This window comes from Calliphora vicina, chromosome 4, assembly GCF_958450345.1.
Source record: "Calliphora vicina chromosome 4, idCalVici1.1, whole genome shotgun sequence".
Classification (NCBI taxonomy): Eukaryota; Metazoa; Arthropoda; class Insecta; order Diptera; family Calliphoridae; genus Calliphora; species Calliphora vicina.
This window is the reverse complement of record NC_088783.1, coordinates 90,426,751-90,444,446: the sequence shown is the minus strand read 5'-3', so window position 1 is coordinate 90,444,446 and position 17,696 is coordinate 90,426,751. Positions and strand designations below refer to the sequence as shown.

Sequence of the window (17,696 nt, the reverse complement as noted above, 5' to 3'; positions counted from 1 at the left end):
TATTTTAATATTTCTCAAAATATGTTAATTTTGTTCATAAATTTCTTGTTCTAGTGGCCTGAGACACGTTAATGGGCTGGCGATTTTTTAATAACTTTAACATTTTTTCACCAATTTTTGTCTTTTATATCATATTATAATCAGTTGTTTGCTAATATCTAAAGCATTCAGACGTATTTCTAAAACCAGCTGTTTCTCTCTTTTTTCTATAAAACAAAAACTTATCAATTCAAATAATTTTGTTTTGAATTCATTAAAAATGACTACAAAACGTAAAAAAATTCTGGGGAAATAATCCTCGATATAAAATACAGAGATCCACCAAAACCAGTAGCAATAGGTTTCAGATGCTATGTGACCAAGAAGATGATGATATCTCAAGTATTGAAAATGAAGTCGTCAAAGAGGTTGAAGTTAAAATTCCTCCAATAATTGTAGATAATGGTCATAGCTTCACATCGGTGTTCCGTATGATTGGATCTTGCTGTAAATTCAAACGAATTTCTATTGGAACTAAAATATTACCTAACTCGCTACTAGATTATGATGAAATTGTTAAAAAACTAAAGGCCAACCAGATGAATTTTTTCACCCACCCTATCAAAGACAACAAAAAATTTAAGCTTATGTTATTTGGCTTACCACAAGTTAGTATAGACACAATCAGAAATGAATTTAGAGATGCCTTTAATATAGAACTGATCAGCATTAAAGAAATTATAACCACACGATCAAGTCAAGACGACGCTTTATACATGTTGGAGTTTAGCCGAGATCAGATTACAAAACGAGAAGTGTTAAAAATTAAATACGTATATGGTATTGTTGTTCACTGGAGAAATCCCCAACGACGTCCAAGAGGTCCCACACAATGCTCTAAATGTGCAATGTATGGTCATGGATCTGCTAATTGCTTCAGAACAATAGCGTGCTTAGGTTGTGGCGGTGCACATGATTACTCAAACTGTCAACTCAACAAAACACCAACAGATGGTCCAGTTATTTATAAATGTTTCAATTGTATTAAAAGAAAGTTGAAAAACATTAATCATCGTGCAGATGATCCTCATTGTCCATCACGAAAGGAATATCTCGAGATTCGGCAAAAAGTTACTAATAAGCGGCGTCCAGTAAGACCAAGGCGTTATAGCGATATTGAAATTTATTCATCAGAAGATGAGCAGTATGAGGCAAGAGGCAACGATGTACCAACAACATCCCAAAGAATGTCAGGTAAAAGTGAAAATAAAGTTTCATATGCTTCAGTAGCAAACACAAAACATAGAACACAACAAAGTGATAATATGTCGAATGAACAAATATTAGATATATATTTCGAAGCCTTAGACGCTTTAGAAAAATGCAAAAACAAGTACGATAAAATGAGGGTGCTTGGCAATATGCTTAGATATGTTATATAATAAAACAATATGTAGCTTAAATGTTATGCACTGGAATGCCCAGGGCATTACAACTCCCACGTCAATAATACAACTAGAAAAAGTTTTGGTTCAAAAACAAATAGATATAATTTTCATCAATGAAACTTTTCTGAAACCAAAACATAAGTTTAAACTAATAAACTTCAAAGTATACAGGAATGACCGTAGTACACATGGAGGAGGCGTTTTGATAGCAGTTAGAAGTTCCATTCCACATGAAAATATTTCAATATTCCCAACATCAAAAATGGAAAACATTTCCATTATATTTAATATAAATAATAGACCAATAAGATTCACTTCAGTTTATTGTCCAAAATATACAAATGATTTTGTTAGTGATCTTGACATTATAACTAGAGCTACGTCCGATTATTTCATATTTGGTGATCTAAACGCCCACCATATAAGTTGGAATTGCCGACAAAATAACACAGCTGGCAACAGTCTATATTCTCATCAGCTCAATTCTCATTACTACATATACTCTCCCAATTCGTTTACTCGATTTGGCCAGTCTTCAACTCCAACCCATCCTTCAACTGTTGATCTTCTTCTTACAAACTCTAACTTACATTTTTCGCAGATACAAACACACCCAGAACTGCTTAATTCAGACCACACACCAATGACATGCACAATTTTTGGTTCAATTATTGAAAGAACTACACAAATACCACTTTATAACATGGCTAACTGGAAAGAGATAGGAAAATTTATTGATGAACAGATTAGAAACAATAGCTTGCAACTTGTTACGTTGACAAACGCAAACGTTGAACAAGTGCTATCGAAAATTACTTACATTGTACAAGAAGCGTCAAAACAAATTCCAATTGGTACCAGGCAAGTGTGGCAAAGAAAACTTTCCCGTCTAAGTTTATTTTTAATTGGGCAAAGAAACAGATATAGGCGAAAACTGCAGAGATCGGATAATTGTTCAGAAAGAAGGCTAATAATTTGTTTATTAAAACAGCTGACAATTTTAATAAACCATAACATTGATAATGACAGAAATAACAGCTGGTATCAGTTCATAAAGAAGTTGCCACCAGGCAACAAAAAATTTTGGAAATTAACAAAGGCGATAAAGAGTAATAAGACGACAATGTGTAGTTTGACAACAGATGGCGTTGAAGTATGTAATAATAAAGAAAAAGCTGAAACTATTGCTGCAGTATTTGAAGACTTTCATAAAACAACTTACAATTTGTCGTCGCCAGTTGAAAATATGGTTTTGAAACATATAGAATGGTTACAAACACAGAGAATACCTGACATAGAACAGTTGACCACAGTTGACGAAATAAAATTTTTTGTAAGTACATTAAAAAATTCGAAAGCCCCCGGTCTAGACGGGATAAAACCAATTATATTAAAAAAGATGACGGATACGTTTTACATAGTAATTACAAAAATTTTTAACTGGTGTCTACTAAATGGTTATTATCCAAAAATCTTTAAAACTGCTAAAGTTGTCCCAATATTAAAACCGGGTAAGGATGCAAAATTACCAAATAGTTATCGTCCAATAAGTATGTTAAACTGCCTTGATAAAGTGTTCGAAAAAATTATACTAAGCAGAATTACTGAATATACGGAAAATAACAATATTTTACTAAAAGAACAGTTTGGATTTCGAAAAGACCATTCAACGGTACATCAAGTAAAAAGAATTATAAATTTTATAAGAAATAATAAAAATGAACGTAAGAGTACAGGTGTAGTGTTTTTGGATATAGAAAAGGCATTTGATTCTATATGGCACAACGGACTAATATATAAACTTAATAAGTTTGGCTTTCCAATTTATATACAAAAAATCATAAAAAGTTTTTTATATGAAAGATCATTTGTAGTATATGTTGAAAATGATTGTTCTACTCTGCGACAGATCCCAGCTGGGGTACCCCAAGGATCAGTATTATCTCCTACATTATATTCAATTTACACCTCGGACTTTAAAATATTAAGAGATCAATCTGCAGCGTTATATGCGGATGACACTGCCATTATAACAAAAGGTAAAGTCTCAAATGCTATAGTTAAAAAAAATGAAAAAAGCTCTTTTACATGCCAAAACATATTTTACAAAGTGGAAAATAAAAATAAATGAGACAAAAACGCAAGCCATAATTTTTCCTTTTAACAAATCTCCAAAAAGGATTCCTTCAATCCAACTATGTGTAGAAGGAACACAAATTCCTTTACTTGACACCATTAAATATTTGGGAATAGTATTAGACAAAAAACTGACTTTCAGACATCACATTTTGCAAAAATGCGAAAAAGCTGTAAAATGTGGGAGAGCTTTATTCCCACTACTAAACCGAAAATCTACGCTAAATTGTAAAAATAAGATCTTACTCTACAAAATGTGTATAAGACCAATTATGACATACGGATGCCAAGTCTGGTCAAAAATTTGTGCTAAAACGTATGTCAAAAAGATGCAGGTGATTCAAAATAAAAATCTTAAAATCATATTCAATTTACCTAGAAGATTCTCAACCAACAGACTCCATAGAAAGTATAACCAAGATAAGTTCGAAACAGTAATTTGTAATTTAACACAACGATTTGAAGATCGAAACAGATCTTCAAATTATGATATTATAAGAAATTTATAATATTAACTTCTTCCTCAACTTCAGTAATGAAGTTGATAGAAGAGCTAATGAAAAAATTTCTTTAAATTTTCACTAGGTTTTCCCTATCTTTTTTCCTAAAATTGTAAACATATAATATTTTTAATTTAGTATATTTTTAAAATAAAATAAGTTTATATTTGTTGCAATACTTTTAAGTAATATCTCAAGTAATGTAATTATATAAAAATTTTAATATTTTTAATTGTAATGATGATAGTATAAAATAAATAAAAAAAAAAAAAAAAATATCATATTATAACGACAATTACGTACACATTTCGATTCTTTTAAATTAAATTGTAAAAGTCATTATTTAATGGCAAAATTTTTACAAAAACTGAAAAAATTGCATATTTTCCCCTTGTAAATGCACCTCAAAACTTCAGCGTCGTTGCGCCACCAGTTAACGTTATCCTATCATCCTAATATTTTACACATTGTGTTTCTACAATACATAGAACAATTCTAGAGGGGGGGACGGTCAAAATTCGCCATTTTATTTTTTTGGAGCACTCTAATGTGTATATATATACATAATTATTTTATTTAAACTCTGATACTTACCTTTTCGGCTGATTTGGTCTCCATATTTATAAAAATTAAAATAAAAATAACAATATTTTGTTAAATTTTGGTTTTCTCGCACCAATTTCAATTGTGACTTGTTTTGACAGTTCTTGTGAGAAACTTTTCGCAAAATATTGTTACAGAAACACTTTTTCTCACATTCTTCCAATAATTGCTGGAAAATTATTTAAATGACAGATAATTCTCGCAAAGTCGAGATACAGAAACACTTGTGCGAGAAAAAACATATTTTGTTTCATTTTACACTGTTTTTGTTGCAATTCAATCGTTTCATGCGGAAAGATTTACGATTCGAGAAATACAGAAACGGGCTACAGTATTGCACAAAGTACAAAAAGTAAATAAATCATTTGTTAGACCCCTTTCACACTAGGCAATTTAGTTGCGCAAGTTTGTTGATGTCAGAGGTAATGTCGGGTTAAGGAGAAGAAAATTTTGCATGTTGTATTGTTGTTGGGCAAGTGACTTGCGCAACGAAATTGCCTAGTGTGAAAGGGGTCTAGCAATTCAGCGGATCCAACAAAGTTGTTTTCTGATTTAAAATGTCTACTACATATTTTATGTTTTGAAATTGTAATACAATGTAAGGAATTTGATCCATTGTCGTCCCCAATTGAAAATTGTTTAATGTTTTCGCCACATTCTTCATACAAGTTTGAAGAATGAGAGATAGGTTTAATTAGTGAAGATTATGAAAAAATAATTCGGCAAATTAAACTAATTGAGCAATTGCGACAAAGATTACCATATGAAAACCAGTGTTTGAAAAGCTACGATAACTAAAATTTTTTAACTATTGCACAACTACGGCTACAAAAAATTTTCTGTAGCGGTAGCAATAGCATTTGTCTTTTTTTCGCTTTCTTGTTATACCCTTCACTTCGTGAGAAGGGTATATATAAGTTTGTCATTCCGTTTGTAATTTCTACATTTTTCATTTCCGACCCTATAAAGTATATATATTCTGGATCCTTATAGATAGCGGAGTCGATTAAGCCATGTCCGTCTGTCTGTCTGTTGAAATCAGTTTTCTGAAGACCCCAGATATCTTCGGGATCCAAATTTTCAATAATTCTGTCAGACATGCTTTCGAGAATTTTGCTATTTAAAATCAGCAAAATCGGTCCACAAATGGCTGAGATATGAGGAAAAACCCAAGACAACCTCGATTTTTGACCTATTTTTGACCTATATCTGGATTACTAAGACATTAATATAGACAATATGGATATCTAATGATAGATATTTCAAAGACATTTGCAACGACGTATATAAGACCATAGTAAGTTGGACCTACAATGGGTCAAAATCGGAAAAAAAAATTTTAATCCGAATTTTTTCTAAAAAAAAAAAATTTAAAAAAACAAAAAAAACCAAACAAAAATTTTTTTTTTAAAATTTAAAAAAAAAAAATTTTAAATTTAAAAAAAAAAAAATTAAATTTAAAAAAAAAAAAAATTTAAAATAACAATCGAAAAATTTTTTTTCCAAAAAATGAAAAATACAACTAAAAAAAAAATAAATTTTGTTTACCTAAAAATATTTAAAATTTTGAAGTATAATTTGGTGAAGGGTATATAAGATTCGGCACAGCCGAATATAGCACTCTTACTTGTTTTTTTTTATAAAACTACTGCTACCTTCAAAAAATAAAACTCTAAACAGAGCAGTAGTAATAACACATGAATTTTAAATGAAGTATGTAGTAGCATAAAAATACAAAAAAATCATTACTACTGCTCTACATCGAGTGTAAAGTTTTATTATTTAGAAGTAGCAGTATGGTATCAATAACGTAGCAGTTGACGTAGTAGAAGAAGTAGCAGTTGAAGTAGCAATAGAAGAAGTCAAAAAAGAAAACCTTCAGCCATAACACCAAAAATACAAGAAACGTTGCCATATAATTTGTATGGGAAATATTTATGTTCTACATAATTATAAATGCAATGCACATTTAACTGTTGTAACAATAAAACATATATTAAATGATAGAATTGACTTGATAGGTTATTGTATAGTTTTCTTAAGAACCTTTAGGGGTACCATTTTGTGGAAAAAGTAGTAAATCTGTTTTCTTAGAATTCGTTTTTATTTCAATTAAAAATATGGCAACGCTTTGAAACAATGTGTGGCTGAAGATTTTTATTTTTGACTACTGCTATTGCTACCTCAACTACTACTTAACTGCTACTTCTTCTACTACGTCAACTGCTACTTATATTACTACTAAATTTTAAAAGTAGCAGAAGTAATAGAAAACAAATGACTCCGCTACTTTAAAACCTTTTCTTTTTTAAGGTAGCAATACAAAACAAATTACTCTACTACTTTTAAATTTGTCTTTTATTGCTACTACTACAACTACTGCTACTAAAATGTGAAGGTAGCAGTAGTAGTAGTAAATGATTGGCACCGAGTTTTTATTAATTTTTTAACTAGACTACTTGAGTTTTTTTGTCGCTACTGCTACATGTAGTCTAGTTTTTTAAACACTGATGAAAACTCTTCGCAAAATCGTTTTTTTATCCGTTGATAATACTCTTATAGTGCATTTACACTTGTAATTTTCAAACTAGTTTATGATCATAAGCTACTTTCATAAACTATACCGTTTACATCTACATTTTAGGCAGTTAAGTGGTTTATTTTTGACAATTCATAAAACAGCTGACTTCAATATAAAAAAATGTGATAAAAATATGGACGTTGTTAAGAAAAAACGTTGCTGCACGTACATATATATGTACATATAAACATACCTTTCATTTTCGTTGTCCATATTATATATAAAACACTTTTTAATAAATTTTTTAAACTTTTTCTTACAGTTTGGCTATTTTTTAAAAGAAAACTGTTTTTATATTTTTGAGCAAATGTCAAATGTTACCAGCGTTGCCAGAAAAATGTTGAAAAACAGAGTTGCATTAGCAAAAACTCGTTGTTTGTAACTAGTTTATCTCAAAAGCTAGTTACAAACCTGTTTTTGTTTTGTATGGATAAACAAGTTTCTCAAACTAGTTTATCACCATAAACAACTTATAACATGTTTATGGCGTAGGTGTAAATGCACTATTAGGCCCGTTTTTTCAATGTATCGACAAACTGCCTGTTACTAAATGTCGATATAAATTTATTAGGCCGATAAACTGTCCGTTAACAATTTTGGTAATTATTTTCGGATGGCCATACCTCTCAAAATAGATATGAAAGTTGGGAACCCTGCCTTCAAGTGACAACATGTTTTCATAAATCAGCTGTTTAATGTGGCCATCGACAGCCGGAATCTTTAGAAAAATTCTGCCAGATAGTTAGGCCTGGCATGATAAACTCTTTCAGAATTCACTTGGAACTCATGTTCTTCGAGTTCATCCTCCATCAAATTAATGATAATTCCTCTATTAAACTTTTTTTTATAAAATCTTTTTAATTTCGTTAACAAAAACACAAACACATAAAAACTATGAACAGCAGTCAGCTGATTGAATTTATCTGTACGATAAATAAATAATTGGCAGATGAGGTCGGGTTAGCTTTGCGACAGAATAGAAGCAAATGAGACTTGAGAAACCCAAATTTTTTAATCAGCAGTTTTTCGTTGTGAAAAAAATAATCACCTAATGAGAAAACGGCCCTTAAAATGGTAAAACCAAAAAATATTGATAGTGAAAAATTAAACTGCTCTGGGGCAGAATATTTTAAACTACAAATGGACAAATATATACTCAACAATGTCCATTTTCTGCATTGGTTAATCTAATATTTAACTTTTTAGTACTTCCTTTAAGTAATGCAGAGGTTGAACGACTTTTCAGTACAATGAAAATTGTAAAGTTTGAAAATGTTTAATGCATTATTGAATACTAGCTGACCCGGTGCGCTTCGCCACCCCAATTAGAAGAGTGAAATAGTACTATTAAGTCTCCCTTTGTGAATCTGATTGTAAATGTCTAATTTCATATTTCTGGGTCCATTATTATAGAAAATGCAAAAGAAAGTTACCACTAGTCACCTTTTGTGAATTCAAATTCATTCAGAATCATGTGTGCCTAATTTTGAATTTTTAGGTTTATTATTATTATAAAATATTCAAAAAGTACCATTTCAATAAACAAATAGTACCATTGATTATGACTTTTGAATTCGCACTCACTAAACCATAACCCGTCAAGTTTGAATTTTAAATTTGTATAGCCTTTCCTATATTATCAACTAATTTTGTTTCTATAACAATTAATATTTAAAAATTATCACAAAACCAAAAAAAAAACGAAACCGCGGTTTTGAAATTCTTCGGTTTTTTGGAAACTCTAGGTCCGTTATTATAGTAAATTCAAAAAAGTACCTATATGGCCTTGAATTTTCACTCACTTGGGACCATAGACGCCTAATTTCATATTTCTATATCCATTATTGCAGAAAATTCAAAAAGTACCATTAGCATATATAAAAAGTACCAAAAAGCCCCCACTTGTGGTTTCCACTTAATTCATGGTTTTAGGTTAATTGGTGAAGAAATTACAAAAAGTCGAATAATGAAAAAGTACCAAAAAGTTAATCTCTAGAATTCTCACTCACTTAGGACCGAGTATGCTTAATTTCATGTTTCTAAGTCCATTGTTATACAAAATTAAAAAAAAGTACCATTATAATAAAGAAAAAGTACCATGAAGTTTCCGCTTGAATTTTTACTCACATAGGACCGTATACGCTTAATTACATATTTCTAGGTCCATTATTATAGAAAATTCAAAAAGTACCATTATAATATAGAAAAAGTACCAAAAAGCAGTCAAAAGTAGTTCAAAAAGTACCATTATAATATAGAAAAAGTACCAAAAGCAGACACTTATGGATTCCCACCCACTCTGGCCCATGTAAGCTTTATTTCATGTCTCTAGGTTCATTGGTGAAGAAATTATAAAAAGTACCATTCGATTAAAGAAAAAGTACCAAAAAGTCTACCCCTAAAATTCACACTCACTTAGGACCATATACGCTTAATTTCATGTTTCTAAGTTCATTGTCATATAAAATTCAAAAAGTACCATTAGATGAATAAAAAAAGTACTATAGTTCAGTTCTCACATTTTGGTACCTAAATATTGTACCCTATTTCTAACACAAACTTCACTCAGATACATATCAGCTAACTTTAATGTCGATAAGTGAAATAATTTAAAATATTAAAAAAAGTACCATTAGGAGAAAAGTACCAATTTCCCTTTTCTTCCTTGAAACAATCAAATTCGAACATTAAAAATATTCCATTTTGCCAAAATTGTTTATGCTACAGACATGTCTCAAAATATTAAAATCTGTGTTAATGTGCCCAAGAAAAAATATGTTTTAAAAAAAGTACCAAACTGTTTACCCGGATTTGGTCCAATATACACCTTGTAGCAGATTTTGTATGAAGAAAAATTCCCTTTTTAAACATTTTTATACAGAACAATAATTATCCAAGTATACAGTTGGTAACATTAGTAAATATCCATGTATACAGTGAATGTCACTTAAAATCGTACACCATCGTAGTAAAATTTTATTCATTAGTTTTAGAAAGTTGATGTTTTGGAAATAATTTGAAATGCTATTTTTATATTGAGTGTGCTTTTACCTATCAGAAAATATGGTATAATTTTAATTGCGCTTATCTACAAATAACAAAATTGGGTAACACTGTCAGTGCCCAGAATATCAACTCTTCATTTAAAATCCTACAGGCACTAAAAAATAGCAAAGGATACCCTACAAAGTATTATGATTATTTAATATTAACTTTTTTTTTAATTTTTAAAGTTTTAATTGTAATATAAGTGTACGAATTTAAGTGAAATATGAATTTTTTTGATGTTCTTTAATTTTCATCAATATTTTTTTAAGGAATTGAGGTTTTGTTAACTTTTTTGTTGAAATACATAGTTTTTGTTCCAATTAATAAAATGACTTAATTTTTTATATAATCACCTATTATTGCCTGTATAATTTCATATTTAAAAAAAAATATGTTGTACGATTTTGAGTGACACTCACTGTATAAGCATTTTTCTTAAAAACTGGTGTATGTAAAATACAATCAGTAAAAGAAAAAAAAACTCAGGTCTTTTTACAAAAAATCAATAGTGTGATACCATGTTCACACGGCATTATTCGTCATTCACGCTCTCATTCGTCATTCAACCCCCAATTACGAACTGAATTACATGATTCGCCATACAAAATTTCAAGTGCGAATTACCTTGTTCGTACGTAATTCAGTTTGAATTACCTTATGAATTACGAACGAATGACTGTCATCTCTAATTTTTATCGATTATTTATGTATCAAAATCAGCTGTCCAAACAAAAATGTCATAACAAAACAAAATAAAGAAAAAGATTATTGTATTAAATAAATAAATTAAAAGAAATAAAAAGTCTGATTAAAGTTAAATTCATTTGTAGAAGTAGCAGCTCTGCCATTCTTTCAGCCCACACCTCTAATAAAGCCCGCTCGCTGCCCTGGTCCCACTTGCTTGCACTTTTTATTTTTTCTAATAATGAAAATAATAATTAAATTATATTTGTTTAATTAATAATGCTACAATTTTATGTTTTACTTATCTTTTTTATCCATTGCCAAATTACAAATTCGCACAAAAAAACAAAACATGTAAACAGAAGAAAAAAAAAACAAGAAGAAGAAATAAATAAATGTCAAACTGAATTACGAATGTTGTCGTGTAAACAGGTTGATTCGCAATCGTAATTCAAAACCCGAATTAAGTAATTCAGACTGTCGTGGAAACATGGCATGATTTATTGTAATTAAGTCCTATGACCAAATATATGTTCGATAACATGTAGCTATCGATCTAGAGAGATAGAAGTTACCATAACTACGTAACATGTAAGTTAGAACACACGAAAATTGGTTGCCGAACAAGTAACTATTCAGAATACCACATTTTAAGTAATACCGAAAGCAATAATTTAAGTTATAAGAACATTCTTTTTGATCACATATTTCTTTACATAACAAAATAAGAAATAGATTTTTTATAAATAGATAGGAACCCAAATTATTGGTAAGTTTTACTGAAATTAAATTCAGAGAATAGAAAATATATATACGAAATTATAAAATTTTTGCAGGGTTTTTATATAAGATCTTAAAATTTAAGAAATCCAACGTGAAGTACTAATTAATGTATATTACAAATTTAAAATTGTAATCATTAAAAAGGGAAAATTATCCAATTAATTATTGAGAAAGGCTAATTATATTAACGGCCATTCTCACAATGTACGATTAAAAGTTAACGTGAACTTTAACCGCAAGTTCGGCTAATTTGAATTTCACAATGTACGATTAATTCTTAATTGACACTATTTAACAACAAAGTTGCTGTTAAATATAACCGAACAAATTTCGCCGGTTAGCATCTTAATTGCAAGAAATATAATAAAAGAACATGGAAAAACATTTATATTTTTGTAATATTTATAATTTTTAAAAGTGTAAAGCTAAGAAAAGTAAATTTTGCACGGGGTGATCCATATACCACCCGGATATTGCACAAACAACAAATGTGCACTTTTGCTTGTTGGTTTTCAGTAATTGTTGTTCAGTTTGTTCTGTAAATTTTACGGTTAGGTACCTTAATATTTTTGAGTTTTATACGTTTTTTTTTATTATACCACTAAGAAAACACAAACTATTATTTTTTATGCCGTCTTTTAGACAATTTTTTATATTTCAATCTTTCATTACACTATTTTTCGTAAACAAATGTATGCATTATTGCCATACTTTCTACTGAATGCTTTGGTTAAGTAATCAAATGATGGTGAAACGTAAATCGGTAACCGTTGGTTAAACGGTCCCCGTTAAACAAACCGACAGTTAGTTAATTTCCCGGTTAAAATGAAATAATCGTACATTGTGAAAATGGCCGTAAAATGAATTAATATATCAACGTTAAAAATTTACAAAGAAGACCCTACATAAAATATTGAACAATATCAAAAGATAAATCATTCCAAAAGTGGGGTTAAAATAAAATTGAGATTATATGACGTGTCACACTGGACACGAGTTTATTGCCGAGAAATCACATCTCAATTTCATGACGTCAGCAACATCGGTTGGGAATTTTCCATAAATTTTTATATTGTAAAATGTTAAAACAGTATTAATTAACATAAAGAAACAACAAAAGGTGTGCTGTTAATCTCAAAAATGTCAATCTCGCCAATGACGTCATCAACTGGGAATACAATGTATAAAAGAATAAGTACAATGTTTATTTATTAAGCTACAACTAATCTTATAATGTCACATAATCTAGAATTGCTAAACTCTCTTTCAATTTTGTCGATTTTTTTTTGTTAACATAATTTACAGAATGAATACACTTTGTTTAATTAAAAAAAGGTATTTATAATTAATCTATATAATTATAATTTTTTTTTTAAAACTAATTAAATAATGTATAAACTAATTAAAATTAATAATAATAAATTAATATATAACATTAGTAACTCTATAATTATTAAAATATTGATAAATTAGTTTAATCCTAGAAATAATATAATATTAAAGATTTATTTTTATAAACTATATTTTAACAAAAATTATACATATTGGCATGTTATTATTATTGTATATTATAATAATTTTTCATTGCATTTAGTATAAATCTTATGAAATTACAGAAGCGAAACGTTTGGATGCATTTAAGCTCAGATCATCGATTGACGTTGTTTTATGGATAGTAAGATTGTATTTAACTACAAAACTATAAGTCATAATATGCAATATTAATAATATACATGCTTTCGTTAATAATCTTATTTAAAGATTTGAATTTCATTAAATATTCTATATTTATCAGACATATGAATTATACCAAGATTTGATTTAAATTTTACATATTGTTATGAACTATTATCGTAGTTTACTTATATATACATATATTTATATATATATATGCCTACAAGTATTTGTTTTAGAAACTGTAAGTTTTTACTTTTGTAATAAAATATCGATTTGAATTAAAAATGAATTACACTGACTAAAGAGTAAAATTTGGGGAATGTTGACTAAATTAACTTGCTACATGATCTAGTTATTTTTATAAGGGAAATACTAAGCATTCATTTAAATTATCACTGTGGTGTTTAGGGAACATATAGGTGGGAATTATTTATAGTGATAATAGTCATATTAACATCAATGACTGATTTTAAAACTAAAACATTGCGATTGGTAAATTGGTTATTTTTTTTTTTTTATAAAGTCTTGGAATGATAGAAATTTATTTTTGTTTTATGGTAATGTATGGTGATATGGAATGATCAAGGACCCTCCCATAACCGACGAGCAAAGCCTTCAAGCATTCCAAGCTCGATCAATTCCTCACCAAGAAACCTCATTCAAATTTGGCATTGTGCCAAATAAAAACGCAACATAGAATAAAATGGCGCCCAACGAGATTGGCAAAATGTCAATGTCGTATATTTTGACTGTTCCAGTCCCTAATAGTAAATGTGACTAAGACTAAGTTGTTATTTTGATTTAGTTTTCATTGCAATTTACTTTTCCTTACATGTTTTTTACTAAATCTTATATACTTGAGAGTAGTGATTTTGTATACCATCTGTATTGATTTAGTATTTTTAATTTCAAATTCAAGTATCTACAATAATGGTATGTCATCCAGTTAGTTGTAATAATCTGTGATTGAATATGCGACTATAAGTAGTATACAATTTGTTTTATATATTTTTAAATTCAATAGTAATGAATTCAGTCTGTGTAAGTCATAAGCAAGTTCTTGTTAAATTGAATTGTTTATTTGCGACAAAATACTAATATCATTAGTGTGGAGGGAATCGCTTTGTTATAGATTTTTTTAGCTAGATTTTGTTTCTAGTTAATTGGTCAACATTCCCAATTTCAAAACATTAAAATAATATTATACATTAATTATATAATTAATTTTCAAATAGTCGTTTAATAGGATATGTCACTGAGGAGAAGAAAAGTTAGTAAAAGTGTTGATATTGAAGATTAATTAAAAGAAAAAGAAAAATTAATTATACATTTGATGAGGAAATAGTAAATCCTTTTGCTCCGAGACCGCGAATAGAAAAGAGCCTAATTATAACCCGTTCAAGGGCAAAAGCTGCTTCCTTAGAACTGACAATGATGAATAATACAGACAGAGACTTGCCGTCTGGCTCACAGCAGATAAATCCGAATTCTTCCAATGTTGTACAGGCAGATAACTTAGAAAATTTGACACAACGTTTAGAACGTGTGTTGACGCTAAACCATCAAGTATTTATGGGTGAAGTGTTCACTTTAAAAAGAACCTTAACAGATATTTTACAAGTAAATCAGCACAGTGCTTATCATTCCTTGCGTAATGATCCTAATGGCCATACGGATACAGCACATATTGGTAATAATAATTTGTCATTTCAAAACCATACTGCTAATTTGGAGTTAGGTTGCTATCTTTCATATGGTAGGATTGAGAATGACTGCGACAAAATTGTGCGTATGGTTGAGCGTAGACAATTGTCTAAGGAAAACTTTGATGATTATTTTACAGAGATAGTAACCATGAATTCGAAATTATCGCATCCCATGAGTGATGAGAAAATAATAGAACTTATTAAAAATAATGTCAGGGAGTCTTTAGGTGCTCTGTTGTTTTCATATGACCTGTTTAGCCTCGATCATTTGCGGGACGCAGCTAGAAAAGCTATTTCTATATAGGCAACATCAGCTAAGGATACCCAAGAAGTTTGTATCAGAGGTCGATTTTGAGAACAATATAGATGAAAGTAAAGACATTTAGTGTGATGTTTCGGCAATTAGATATCATAATGTTCCAGGCAAGGAAAGGAAAGAATTGGATACTAGGCATTTCAAATGTTGGAATTGTGACCAGATGGGTCATTCATTCTACGATTGCCCATGTGAAACTCGCAATTTATTTTGTTATCGATGCGGTGAGAAGAATGTTTCAAGCCCAAAATGTACTAAACATTCGAAAAACAAGATATAGAACGGACAAGTGAGGGTATTCCGTTCGAATCACAAAAGCCCTCAGAAATATTAAGTAATGATTTATATATTAACTCAATAAGTACATTAGAATCGATCAACTCTAATAATACTGATATTAAACTTCAATTTTCAAACGACTTACATAAAATACAAGATGATCATATTAATAGTAATAATAATTTATCATTTCACCAAAGAAAGCTTATACATGAATTGAAAACAAATTATAATTTTAACAAAGTAAACATCTCGAAGAAAATTATTAAATGTAGAGACAGATATCGCAAAAGAAAGAGTTTTTCAAAAATTTTAGAATCTACCATTATAGATGAGAACAAGGACAATAGGCCATATGCAAAAATTCAGTTAGGCAATATAGAGATATTTGGACTACTTGACTCTGGTGCCACAGTCTGTGTATTAGGCAAAAATTGTATTAATATAATAGATCAACTAAAATTAGAACCAACAAAACTTTCAAGCTATTTGAAGACTGCTGATGGAAGTAGACAGCACATTACAGGATTTGTTAACATTCCTGTCACATACAAAATTTTAAACAAAATTATACCCTTTTATTTGGTTCCCAGTTTAAAGCAGGCAGCCTATTTAGGAATCAATTTCTGGAAAGAATTTGATATCGCACCACAATTATTTATATCCGAAATAACATTAGACAGTGAAACATTTTGTTTAGGAGATACAAATAATACACTAGATTTGTCCGATTTGCAGCTGTATGAACTTAAACGTGTCATTGAAGAGTTCCCGTAGTTTAGTAAGTTAGGTTTAGGTCGTACGACCCTTGAGATTCACACACTTGATACTGGCGACTCTGTGCCCTTCAAGACTAAACATTATCCGTTGTCACCACCGCGACAGGGGGCATATGATGAGCTGAACAGAATGCTTTCATTGGGTGTTATTGAGGAGAGCAACAGCCCTTATTGCAGCCCAGGCGTCCTAGTTAGGAAACCAAACAAAATACGGCTTTGTCTTGATTCACGCAAATTAAATAGTTTAACAAAGAAAGATGCATACCCATTGCCACACATCAATGGACTTTTAAGTCGGTTGCAAGACACTCATTATATAACGGGGATTGACCTTAAAGATGCATTCTGGCAAATACCCTTAGACGAGTGCTCGAAAGAAAAGACCGATGATTTATTGATATGTACATCCGATTTTAAAACTCACATTGATATGTTGCAACAAGTTGCCAAGTGTCTTAGAGACGCAAATTTAACAATTAATGTGGAAAAAAGCCGTTTTTGTCAGAAAGAGATAAAGTATTTGGGTTATATAGTGGGTCAGGGATGTTTGAAGACAGATATTTCTAAAATAGAAGCAATTACTAAATTTCCTTTACCGAAAACACAAAGACAAAGGTACAGGCAATTCATCCAAAATTTCGCAGAATTGGCTGCACCATTAACTGATTGCCTTAAAAAACATACAAAATTCCAATTAACAACTCAAGCTGAAGATTCATTTAATAAATTAAAAGATGCTTTAACCTCAACATCTGTCTTGGTGCAACCCAATTTTAGCCGACATTTTAAAATACAATGCGATGCATCACGTGTAGGGGTAGGAGGAGTACTCACTCAAATGGATGACGATGGAAAAGAACGCCCAGTGTCATATGTATCACAAAAGTTGAACAAAAATCAAAAAAATTATACAGTGACAGAATTAGAGTGTTTAGCGGCCATAGTTTGCTTAAAGAGATTTCACCTTACGTTGAAGGACTACCTTTTACAATAGTTACAGACCACTCCGATGGTTAATGTCACAAAAAGATTTGTCAGGAAGGCTTGGTCGCTGGAGTTTGGTATTACAAGGATACGATTTTGACGTTGAATACAGAAAAGGCTCGGCACATATAGTTCCAGATGCACTTTCCAGATTTGATGTAGATGAGATAGAACTTCCTACGATATCATCTGA

The 17,696-nt window shown here is 30.0% G+C and overlaps 1 protein-coding gene across 1 annotated transcript; it reads left to right on the top strand.

Annotated features, from left to right (window-relative positions):
• Nucleotides 1–626: 626 nt before the first annotated feature.
• Nucleotides 627–1,421, top strand: LOC135958550 (uncharacterized). Its single transcript, XM_065509452.1, has one exon. The coding sequence runs from the start codon at nucleotides 627–629 to the stop codon at nucleotides 1,419–1,421; it is 795 nt and encodes a 264-aa protein (XP_065365524.1).
• The last annotated feature ends 16,275 nt before the right edge of the window (nucleotides 1,422–17,696 follow it).

Excerpts from the sequence above, each read along its gene's own strand:
- LOC135958550 (XM_065509452.1), top strand. The coding sequence starts at position 627 with ATGTTATTTGGCTTACCACAAGTTAGTATAGACACAATCAGAAATGAA.